Here is a 12969-nt window from a genome sequence, read left to right as displayed (position 1 = left end):
TCATCTCAGCTTACTAGCTGACAGTTACATCAGTGAAGCTGGCTTGCTAACGCAGATGTTAACGGGATTATCTTGCTAGTCAGATAACTTGTAGAGTTTTGATTCAATGCAATTCATTTTGTAGAGTGCTTTAACAATGCACATGGTCAGAAAGCAGCTTTATGACTCAATATATAAATTCTGCATAGAAGTTTTAGATTTAGAAATTTATCACTAATGAGCCAGCCACAGGCGACGGTAGGTGAGGAAAAACTCTCAGAGGAACCATGCTCAAAAAGGAGCGTGATTCTAAATCATTTCCTTTCTAGAAATCCTCTACATGCACAAAAAAAATGCAATTATATATTTCATACTAGTTTTAAAATAAAGTCTATTTTGTTGAGGCTATCAAATGTTTACTTGATGGAGACATGAGTGCAAAACTGTTCGATTGTAGTCCTAATCTACTGTAACAATCCAAGTTTCAAGTGGCACCATCCAAAGTAGTTTATATTGCTTTAACCAACATATAGAGCCGGTCTAAAATCTACATTAAAAATGAGCTATTCTGGCACTAGTTATCTAGGTCACATTGCCTGTAATGGACACGTTAAAAACAAAAGTTTATGGGATCTGTTTGAGCAGCACCTCGTCCTTCAGTAACACCATGGGGTAATCACAGACATTACACCTTGAACAACAAACACCTACACAACAAAGCTGTCTCTAGTAGAAATGCTGAGAGTTTCTAGGTGTCGTTACTTAACCACTGAGGAGACGTAAGGATCTCCTAGAGTTACACCACATGAAAGTGTTTTTCCGAATATCATTCCTGTCTTTAGAGATCATAATTTATTTAATCCCTCTTTGACATCAGAGCTAACATCAAATAATGACAATACAGCACCCCAAATTGCATCACAATTATTTAAATACTAACATGGATGGATCTTTCCTTTGATGGATAATACACTTATATTGCCAAAAGTTTTGGGACAACCCTTCAAATCATTGAATTCAGGTGTTGTTTTTTCAGGGGTTTGTGTTTGGCCCCTTAGTTCTAGTGAAAGCAACTCCTAATGCTTCAGCACACCAAGACATTTTGGACAATTTCGTGCTCCCAATTTTGTGGATGACCCCTTCCTGTTCCAAAATGACTGTACGCCAGTGCACAAAGCAAGGTCCATAAAGACATGGAAGAGTGAGTTTTGTGTGGAGGAACTTGTCCTGACCTCAACCCGACAGAACACCTTTGGGACGAATTAGACTGTGAGCCAGGCCTTCTCATCCAACATCAGTGCCTGACCTCACAAATGCGCTTCTAGAGGAAAGGTCAAAAATTCCCATGAACACACTCCTAAAGCCTTCCCAGAATACTTAAAGCTGCTATAGCTGCAAAGGATGGGTCAACTTCAAATTACATTCATATGCACATAAAGGCAGATGTCCCAAAACCTTTGGCAATATAATGTATATGGTTAGCAAAGTGGGGACCTTTAAGCATGGCCAGGTAATGTGGAAATCCCAAGCCACAATTTTCAAAAATATTATGAAATTTTATTATTCTGTACTACAAAGCAAAGATCGTAAATTGAAACAACTCCAAATTTGGTAGGAAGGCCAGAATCCATCCCCTACTCCATAAACTAAGGAGACACGTATCAGCATAATGTTAGTGCAATGTACATGAACAGATCATGTATGTGACATGCAAAACCTCCCATTGCAAACTAATTCTAGGGTTTATAGGGCTTTACTTCAAAATACAATATAAGTCAACATACTCAGTAGAGCCTGGGCAAAAGTAGTGACGTCTGTAAATGATACAGTGGTGCTCTTGATTGGTGGCATGGATTCACACAAATCTTGAAGGCCATCTTAAGAACATCTGAGGAAGTGTGCAAATTTTAAGCCATCCATCATCTGCCCATCGAGGTGGAGTTGAATTTCTCAACCACCCTAAGTCTGAAGGAGCTGAAATTTGATAGACTGCATGCTTGCCTTGATCTCTAAATGAATTTCTAGATGAGAATGATGAATTTAAAGAGAATGGCTAAACCTCAGCCAATCAGAATTCAGCAGGCACTGGGTTAAAATTTAGCTTTCATCAGGAAACTTCATATATATGTTCATATACTGTAGAGAAAATAGACAATGTTTGTAAGAAGGTGATACAAGGATTTTCAGTTTTGTCGAACCTTCTGACACAAAGTATGCTCAGAAGTACGCATTATACTAGCCTCTGGTTTGACCAATCAAGTATGTGCACTGCACCTGGGGTTGTGCTGCATATGGACTCTGGGACCATATTTAATCAGGCCTTACTGTAAATGTAAGGTTTGAGATATGAAATCAATACTTACTGTCTCATGAGCCAGTTTTTCCAGCTGCTGGATGTAGGGTGTGATGAGAGAGTGCAGATTGTGCAGAATGTCCTCCACTGGCAGTGCAGATAACAGAAAACCTAGAGCCTGCATCAGCCACATACACTGACTCGTCTATAGAGAGAGAGAGGACAAAAAACAAGAACTTTGTTTAACACTTAGTCAACACAACACTTTAGATCTCAAAAAGAAATAATGAAGACGCTGACCTTGTGGATCTGTTTAATAAGCACTTCCTGCATCAGAGAGACATGAAAGGCAAAGAAAGAAGCGGAGGAAAGAACCGTTATTAGACCACAATACAACCTAACTATAGATACAGCAATGACAGGAAGGGACTTCTGTCTGTCTACCTGTGACACGGCAACGATGTTCGTAGCATAGGGTGGCAGGTCGCATCTGCATTCCCTGCAGATCTTCTTCAGGGTGGAAACGCTAGAGATGGAAAGGTCTGGATTCCCTAATGCCTGAAGCACCAGCGGCAACACACTGCTCAACATCACTGGGTGATCCGCTAGCCACTCTGCCAAAGCTCCTGCAGATGGACAGTGACAGAGAGAGAGAGAGAGAGAGAGAGAGAGAAGGAGAGAGAGAAAGAAAGAGAGAGAGGGGAAGAGATAGATAGAGGGAGACAGAGGGGAAGAGAGAGAAGGAGATTAGAGGGGAAGAGAAAGACAGAAAGAAGGTGAGTGCAACTTATAAAGAACAAAAAACCCAAAACAGCTGACACTTAATACACACCTATAGTGAACATGACCGTGTCTGCAAGCTGGACGTTGTTGATGTTGATTCGAGGAATGAGGCCGATCAGGCCGGGAATGACATCGGAGTAGTTCACATCTATCGTTTCTGCTATGGACTGGAAACCATACAGCAAAGCCTCTGTGTGCTGGTGAGAAAAATAGTCAAAAAGGCAAGAAAAAGCTTAGTCGTGTGTTTAAGGGTGTGTACATGTGTATGAGTCTGAATGTATGTGTGTGGCTTCTGACCTGCCAGGATGTTGGTTGATCTACATTGGTAAGCAGTCTGCCTAGCTTGTCATACAGGTTACTAAGCAACTCTGCTCCCAGCATCTCATAGACGTACATCAGGGTGTCAGAGATGTCCACCCTACAGCAGAGAGTGAAAGTCATAAACAAGCAAAACGTTCCTTCTCCTTGTCAACCTTTCCCTTCAAGATGCATTCACTTACGCAAGTCTACTTTGTCTAGACAGCATTAGTGTCTAGTGTTGAGTCAACAAAACACAGCAAAAAGCTGCTGAGGGAAATAAATGTTCTGTTATTTCCCCCCCTAAATGACAGACCTAGGAGGATACATTCGGTTCAAATCAAGGAAATATTTCTCTCTCCCTGCTACATAATACTCAGACACACCATTTGACACAGACACACACAATTACACAAACCTGTAGATCCTGAACTGCTCCTTCTCATCAGATGACCAGGAGGCGTACTCCTCATCACTAGGGAACTGGGCTTTGTGTAGCAGTACGTCCACCAGCTGGAAATACACAGGTCTGTAAACCTGCAGATACACTGCCTGCTTCTCGGCCTCAAATGACATGATGTCATCCTGCAAACAAACACAGAGGAAACACGTTCTTCAAAACAGCAGAACTCTAGCAGACTCTTAACAAGGCTGTCTCCTGTATCAGGGTTTGGTGATAATATAGAAGCAGATATTCAAGGACACTTAACAGAGTCTTCAGTTTCCACAGATGGCCACGCATAGGGTCGTTTCTTACTAAAGAGAATTCCTGAAACTGTTATCTGTTGTTTCTTGCATATGGCTAGTAATTAAGAATGAACAATTCTTACAAAATGAATTTTCAAATCATTATTCACGTAATTACTGCACATTTCATTCCCACCCATGCATGCATGCATGCAAAACGAGACGTATCGCAATAAAACATTAGGCCGTTATCTGCTGCAGTGGGGGGTGTTCATCTTTGCTGCACCGATTTATCTCCTGAATACCTTTCAGACTTCCAGCTAATCCACAGTCAGCATGTCTTAGTGACGCAGCGCAATAAATAAACCTCTGGTAATGGGAAGTTGGGTCCAATTTACTGAGCCAATTATTTGCAAGTTGTCCATTTCAGTGAACTGAATGATATATCCCCAAGGACATATTATATGAGATCATCTTCAACTTTCACAACAGTTATAAGGATCTTATACTCTTATACTGAAAACCGACTCACTGACTGGTCGGTTTTCAGTTTCCTTTAATTGAACATAGCTGACAAGGATGATGTTCGGCTTCTTGAATCGATCAAGTCATTTATTAGCTCAACAAAGACTAATTCTAGTACACAATGTGTGCATTAAAGGCTTGGGAGGTTTTGCTCATTTCATTGTTTTATGAGACGGGGCCGAGAGCTCCAAGTGAACTGGTAAGCACAAAAAACAAGAAAAATTCATTCAGAACAGTTGTGTCCGCTCTCAAAATTTGATTCAGGTGGAATCAGTTCTTTCAAAGGAATCAAACTGATTCATGATTCATTCACCACTATTCCTGCTGGCAATGACACACCTCCTCACCTACAGCTCATGTTCTCTCGTGATTATTATTAAAATAGTAGAAGAAGAAAACGTTCCAGTTTACTATTCAAATTTTTTTAGCTTCTGAGAGGCCTGGTTCTCAATCACTAGTCTACAAACGCAGTCCATTAAGCGCAGTGGAGGTTTCCTGCGGGGGTGGAAGCTGGCGAACATAAGGCTGGTACAGAATGTTCAAAAAGCCTTGAAGTAGGCTAACCTCGCATTTGGCACAAACAAGCCATGATGAATTATTACAGTGAAAACAGCAGAGACTGAAGGGATATGAGAAGAGCAATCATTACCTCCAAAGATCATCCCAGTAGAGCCAAAGGATATCAATTATAACACACATCCTGGTTCAAACAAATGTAATCTGGATCTGTAAAACTGGTTGTAAATGTAATCAGTTATGAAACACTGCAGTGACATGTCATTGTTGAACTTTTCAACTTCTTTCCTTGCATTTGAATCTAACAATATAAAGAACGTGAGTATAGAAATTACAGAGTACTTCGATCATTACCACTTCCCATTACGGCAATTTTTTTCTCCAGTAAAAGTACTTCATAGCATAAAAGAGATTGCTGGCCCTCTCCATCACTTGGCAGTAATCAGAGACAGACTTATATGGGTGAAACTTCGCTGACAGAGAGAGCGATTTTGAGTTGCTTAGCGACGCGGTGCTACACATCACGTTTTCTATTTTTTCCACTGCTTAGACTTCATGCTCTGTTGCTTCACATTATGTATAGAATGATCAACAAGAGTAAAGTTGTTCGTTACTCTTGCCTACCTGCCCTGGTATGACAAAAGCCTTATTTTGTTGCTGTTTTTCAGTTGTTTAAAGGTGTGTGTGTTTATTCCCTTTACTGAATTTACAAAAAAAAGAGAAAATGCCTTCAATCAGTCAGTGCTGTATAATTAAACTGGCTTATGGATATGTTTTCAGTGATATGTGAATAAAGCACACAATACTGTAATAACTAACACAGACAGGCCTATGCCTTTTTGTTATAAAAATAGACACGTATATATATTACATAATAAATGATCACTATCTTGCTCACTATATTTCATTTCTAAAGGAATTACATGGGCGATGCTTTAAAGGCAGAGGTGATGACAGATGAATCTAATAAATATTCAGCAATAATTTCACCAGCTCACTAGTTGACATCACTAATAAATTGTTAGATGACTAATCAATTCAGACCCAGGCTTATTTGTTATGCAATATATTTTTATACTGTAGGTGTTATACCCTTTATCATTATATCATAAGTTGCTCAACCTACATCAAAAATATACACACATCATATAACCAAATATTTGACCATCGCACCCATGTGTGGATCTTCCCCAAATATTTGCCAGAAGTCTTTGTGTTTACTTTTACTGGAACTAATATGCTCAAACCCTGTTCCAGCATGATGATGCCCCTGTACACAAAGTGAGCTCCAGACATAAAGACATGGTGTGTTAAGTTTGTAGTGGAAGAACTGGAGTGTCCTGCACTGAGCACTGACTCAACCACACTGAACACCTTTGGGATGAACTGGAACACCGACTGAACCCCAGACCTCCTCACTCTTACACCATCAGTGATCTCACTAATGCTCTTGTAGCTGAATGATCACTAATCTCCACACACACGCGCCAACATCTACTGGAAAGTCTTCACAGAAGAGAACACTAAAAGGCTTAAAGAATGGGATGTTTAACAACCACATATGGATGTGATTTTCAGATGTCCACAAACTTCTGGCCACATATTGTGCATGAAATAAATGCATGCGTGCATACACTAACATACACAATCTAGTGTGGGGTGAAAAAAAAAATCATCATCAAGAGTTTTAAAGAGGTCCATACCTGCAGAGTGTACCAGAACGTCAGTGTGAGAGAGCTTGTGGTCTCATTGACAGGGTAGTGGCCGGGGATGCCGGTGCAGAACATAATCATATTGACCAGGGCCAGGAAACTCTGCCAGTGCTCCACCTGCTCCAGGAGAGCCCTGCATGGGTTTACACAGGGGAGGAGATCATACAGAAACATCACAAATCACTACTGAAAAAATGCAACACATGGAAATATCACTTAGTTTCTAAAAACAATTATGCACACATTATGATAAAGTAAAATTGTTTATAAGGTTTCATCAGTGTGTCGCTTTAAGTCAGTAAAATCTGTGTGTACCGAGTGTGTCCTGCATAATTAACCTCAACAGCACACAAACGGCATGGATGATATGGCCAAAAACCTCATCACTGTATATATAGTTTTAAAATATTCATAATAATTAAAAATTATTCCATGTCTTCCTTGCCACTGAAATTTAAGTTGAAATAAAATTCAGAACAACGATTTATAAGAATACTAAAAAAATAAAAAACATAAAACAAGTAGAACTATACTAGTCTAGTTTTTCTAGTCGCTATCAGTTTGTATGCGTGTATCACCTTTAATATAAAATTCACACAGAGAGGAAGCTACTGAAGAACATCGGTCAGACCTGTGACCTTGCTGTGACCTTGAGCCTATTCTAAAATGTCAACCAATCGTAACTAACCTCATACAGATGGACAGCAAAACTCTTTGCTTGCACAAATAACATACTGCCTCCACTTTCCATAATTTCAAACTATCCGGCTAGCAAACCCGTGCGTTTACACGTACATGGCATTGTTGCTTTTCCTTCTCTGTATGTAACACAAAACAGGACACGCCTTTCGGACAGTAGAACAGACAGAACGATGATGATTTATATCTATATACTGTATATACCTGGAATGGTTCTCTCCCAGCGAGACAGCGATGCGACAGATCCCGTGTGACGTCTCCATATCTCCGTTCTGTACGGCTTCTCGTAGTTGCTCCTGCAGCTGCAGCACTTGCGGAACCAACTTCAGTAAAGTGTTCAGATACCTGGGACACACAAAATACTGCCCTTTAGGTTTGTTAGGCATTTTCCAAACTACAGCATGTTTGCTATCCTAAGCTTTGTTCTTTCCATTTAAACCAAAGCTGCAAGACTAATATAGTGAACATCAGTCTAGTTTGTGTCACCTAATTTAACTTTTTTGTCTAAATGACCTGCTTGATGTATAACATGCCTGACATGTATGCTATACATTTGAAATACTAAGCAGGAGAAAATTGTGAGCCTTTCTCTGCACATTAGTAGCTTTGATAAACTCTTATAAGGACGATTACATGCAATACATAATAAATACCTAGTGTAGAACAAAGATGGATGTTTCTTACCAGACAATAATTTACAAGATGACAATAATGTACAAGATTTCTTTGTATATAATACAAAATGAACGCATACAAGCTCATTATCATGGTGTGAAAGTGTTAGAAATTGCTACTTGGATTTCCATGCAAAACAATCGCTAGAGTTTACACAGACGCCAAAAAAAAGGAACTCAATACACTCTTTATATCTGTGGTGAGCAGAAAAGCATCTCAGCACGCAAAACACAGTGAAGAGTGAGGAAGTTGTGCTAAAACAGCGGAAGACCACCTCCAGCTCTACACCTGTTAGCCAAGAACAGATGGGTACAGCGGGAGCACACTCACTGAAACTGGACAGTTGTCAACTATGGAAAAATGCAGCCTGGAATTTTTTTTAATCTTTAACTATCCAGGTTGGAGCATCCGTTTTTGTTCACACTCAAGTGTGTTTACAGTGTTCCCACCTCTCTAAACCAATTACACCAAGCAGGAAAAGGCACAAGGTTCTGTTACAAATGGATCAATCCCTCTAGGAGGTTTTTTGTCCTATAATGCTTAATTTTGCAGAGGCTTTATTCAAAATTTGCTATGCAAGTTTATATATGAATTGGGGCACTTGCAGCAAGTGAAGACACACATGTAATCATGTTTGATGCACGAGCACCTTAGGCTGAATGTCTGCTGTGATGACGTCAAAACAACAACCCTCAATAAATCTGCTGTAAATTTGAAAAAGGTCCTCAGAAATGCACAGAGATTGCTTGTTTTTGTGTTCATTTCTGCTATCGCACAATCCTTGAGGGACTTGTGAAAGCACTTTAATTCAATACTGTTAAAAGGTCTTTTTGTAAAAAAGGGAATTTCAGACTTTTTTAAAAAGTACAGAGTCTCTGCTGAGTGCTGCAGGGTGAAGGAGTATTTCCAACTAGAATCCAGACTGTTACAAAAGACTACGATTCACACAACATCCATGGGTTTCTTTATACTGGGAGCCTCTCTTCCATCCTGTATTTGTACTCGCAGGTCGCTATGTAATTATGCGAGAGTGACAGAGACTTGTTTTGGCAGGAGATGTCAGGATGAGCACTTCTGGACTAACACTCAGGGTACTCATCTTTTAGCTGCATACTAGATGTCAACTCAATAAGATGGCCATTACATGAGAGGTACAGAGCACGCTGCACTCCACAGCACTCAGTGGAATTGCTTTAGCATTGTTACGCTCACCCAGAATTCACAGGCTCAAGGTCAGAGACGATCAATAACGTGTCAAGAAACAACACGGAACGTCTCTTCTGGGATCGCAGTGTGGCGGCGAATCCAACCATTGAACACAATTACGCCTTACTATGTGATGAGACTAAATTATAGATAAGGGCAAGCGGGGCATGAGGGAGGGCGGTTCATGCAACGATGGATTTCATATCCTTTGTCTGAACCTGTTTAAAATGTGATGGAGACAAAGGAGAGTCACAAATGAGACAAAAGTGAGCAACTTAAATTAAATGGTCATCCTTATTTTGGGGGTGGAAAAAATATCTCCAACTATTTGCACCATCTCATCACATCCTCTTTTCTGGGAATGCAACCTGATGGAAACTTCTAATCCAAACTAAAGCGAGTTTCAGCTTCTCCGTCATTATCTTCAAGATCTGTGACCTCAAACACAATCAGCTTAAATCAATGAATCATCTTCGTCTGCCCATCGTCATCTATCGTCATCTTTCAGCCACCGTTGATCTACGGTACATCCATCTTCTGCTTTCCATCCGTCTACACTCTTTGCTTCCAGGTATCTCTGAGGGAACTAAAAGTTTCATAGCTTGCCCTCGAACACACTCATGTAGAACCTAGTGTTCGTCTGTCTCTGTGTCGCGCCATCCTTCCCTCCCCACTCCCCCAAAATCCTGCAATTATCCTCAGACGCCAGGAGACAGATGAAACGAGTTGCCTGGCAACAAGATGCATTCGGCGAGGCCGATAGGAGAAATAAACACCGAGGATAAGGAGAGAGAAGAGACAAAAGGTGATGGAAGAATGTGGACATAGAAGATTGACAGTCCAGCCTTTAAAAAAAAAACATTTCACAAGCGGGGGAAAGAATGTGATGGATTAAGGGACTACATTGATAACAAGTCTGAGCTCACTATTATAGTGCCACAAGCTCCATCTACTGTGTGTGTGTGTGTGTGTGTATGTATGCACATGTTCCCGTACCCCACTGGGATTAAAAGCAGTCATGCTGGTCTCTTGACAGAACACTGGCACTGTGGGTTTGGTGGTACAAATAACGCACAGGCTGTCATCCTATTCTTCATCATATTTGACTCTTCCAGTTGAACTCACATAACCTCTCCTTCTCTGTACTGGTGTAGGGTGGAGAGGGAGGAGCTTGCTCTGGCATTGTTTTCCCTCCGGTTAAGCATCTCAGACAAGACCAATCAACATGTACAGCCTTATTCTGAGCTGGCGGATGTTCAGTTACATTTGTTTGTTGCATTTAGGTTACCAAGCACAAATGTTAATAGGAAAGATACATCAGCCTTAGAAACAGACATGATGCCAAGCTGACAGAAATGAATGAGTCCAAATAAAAGAAATAAAAGAACAATAATTAGTCTTTGTGTATAAAAATGCTTTGTTTCTTTGCACATAAAATACAAACATCTATAGATTTATATAAGATATAAAACACGATAAAAACCCTGGGGTGGTTTTTATACCACAGCGCTTTCCCCAAATTATTTCATTTATTAACAAAATATCACACACTTTTTTGCGATTTTTTTGTGATAAGCAGATTTAATGCTGTGAAATCCAAAAGATGAAGTTCTGGTTTTTACTTTCTACTTGTCACTGCCTCAAAATCTTCTCGTGTCCCTGACTGCTATATACTACATAGTTTGTAGTTTGAACTCACTCATAATGGGAAGATTGTGATTTCAATAAGCAGCAAAAAATAATAACTAGAAAAAACATAACACAGAGTACTCCGTCATCACTGTGTCGCTGTAGAGCTGCTGTTGTACGAAGGATTGTAAACTATGTGGCCAAAAGTATGTGGACAACTGACCTTCACATTCATATTCATGTCTGATGGGTTTGTGATGGAATATTTAGTGCTCAGGTGTCTGTATACTTTTGGCCACATAGTTTACACTCCTTCGTTATTGAAATCACAATCTTCCCATTATGAGTGAGTTCAAACTACACAGCCTTCCCTCTTTCCCTTGCTCTATTTCCCTTACACGGTCTCTCACACACACACACACAAGCTACGGAGGTAAACAAGACAGAAATAGTTACATCACGCTAACCTTACAGTGAACGTGTTTCTTGATTTGTCTAACAGTGTGGAAGGTGAAGCTGCTAAACAGTCTCTGTGGCTTGACCAGTGCCAGCCTTGAAATAGATTTAATTATGTATAGTTTACAATGATGTGACACCTGTCCATGTAGATGATTACAGTAAAGGTTCCTAGTGTCTCTCTTCAAGAGTCTGTGCACAGAGCCAGAGGGAAACATGGCCCAGTGTTACAGCCAACCCTACTACTAAATGATCAGCAAATACAGAAAGCAGAAGGACTGCACGTTTCACTTTGATTCGGAGGCAGCAGATGGGCATCCTTTTCTGGCTCAGCTGGCTTTTTTCCTAATATAACAGAACACAGGATATAAATAGACCAGTTCCTGGTTTTTAATTACAAGGCAAGCAAAAGGTTCAAACAACAGAAGCAGAAAGGAGCTGAGGTGCGGAATGTGAGGCGTTATTTCAGTTTAGGATGTTTTTTTCTTTCGTGTTCCTGCTAGTATGTGTATGATTAATGAACACCACAGCTGTTCGGGTAAGAAAACTACACTGAAAGGACCTTTGCTCTCCGTGCTCCATCTCTTCTCTCTCTCTCCATCTCTCTTGTGCTTAGAGTGGGAGGGGGAGTAGTGGGGGTGTTGCAGTGAGGGTTAGCTTGCCACATCTGTACCAAACACAGCACTAGACATCACTACCTCACTGTCTCCATGGGAACGGCAGCCAACCTAATCCCTCGACACACCCCTCCCCTTCCTCCAGCCCCTCTTGACTGTTCTCGTTTGTTTGGTCCCTCTGCGTTTTCCCCACGTCTTCTGACGAGTCTGTGATTTGGCTGTGCTTTGTCGCTCTCCGTCTCAGGTCTCTGTGTGTGTGTGCACACACTCATGCACACGCTTTTCTCACTCTACAGTCACTCTTTTCTTACAGATTTCACCTCTGACCACATATAAATAATTAAATCTCCCGCAGCTACTAGAAGGATAAACCTCTCTGTCATAACCAAGCTCAGATCTCATTTGAAAAAGAACGAGAAAGGTTTTAGTTATTTCATTCCTAAAATATCACACTATTCGCTCTTTTCATTGCTCTTTCTGACTCACTCAGGACCAGAGAGGTGTGTGTATGTGTGTGTGTGTTTGTGGGGGGGCACTATGAGGTGTTGATAAGAGTGCACAGGACTGACATCAGGAGTGTGCATGTTTGTTTGGAGTTGCTGGGAGTCTTGTCTTTGCAATGTGCGTTCAGCTCAAACACCCAGCGGTGAAGATTCTCCAACAGTCTACGTGATAATCTGAATTGATACAGGAATAATTCAGTCTTTATTATTGACATTTCTCAGCACTAATTTCTCACACACACACACACACACACACACACACACAAGGACAACATGCATTGACAAATTTACTGTGTAGGTCACTGGGCAAACTGAAGCCCCAGTGTGCTGTCCATTCCCATGATCTGTTTCCCTGGAAACCTAAAAGTGCTAGCTAAGGTCATGTAACAACA

The 12969-nt window shown here is 40.7% G+C and overlaps 1 protein-coding gene across 2 annotated transcripts in view; it reads right to left on the bottom strand.

Annotated features, from left to right (window-relative positions):
- Positions 1-12969, bottom strand: part of ipo13b (importin 13b) — a 37334-nt gene that overhangs the window by 10533 nt on the left and 13832 nt on the right. For both annotated transcript variants that reach the window (XR_009203548.1, XM_058379113.1), the window contains exons 4-11: positions 7696-7836; positions 6784-6925; positions 3771-3937; positions 3353-3473; positions 3105-3252; positions 2717-2898; positions 2573-2599; positions 2343-2477 (exon numbers count right to left, since the gene is read on the bottom strand). Coding sequence is in view for 1 of the 2 variants with exons in the window: in XM_058379113.1 (XP_058235096.1) it covers positions 2343-2477; positions 2573-2599; positions 2717-2898; positions 3105-3252; positions 3353-3473; positions 3771-3937; positions 6784-6925; positions 7696-7836 (1063 nt within the window). In the remaining variant the exon portion in view is untranslated. The remainder of the gene's footprint in view (positions 1-2342; positions 2478-2572; positions 2600-2716; positions 2899-3104; positions 3253-3352; positions 3474-3770; positions 3938-6783; positions 6926-7695; positions 7837-12969) is intronic.

This window comes from Hemibagrus wyckioides, linkage group LG25, assembly GCF_019097595.1.
Source record: "Hemibagrus wyckioides isolate EC202008001 linkage group LG25, SWU_Hwy_1.0, whole genome shotgun sequence".
NCBI classification, from domain to species: Eukaryota; Metazoa; Chordata; class Actinopteri; order Siluriformes; family Bagridae; genus Hemibagrus; species Hemibagrus wyckioides.
This window is presented reverse-complemented; position numbering and strand designations above follow the sequence as displayed.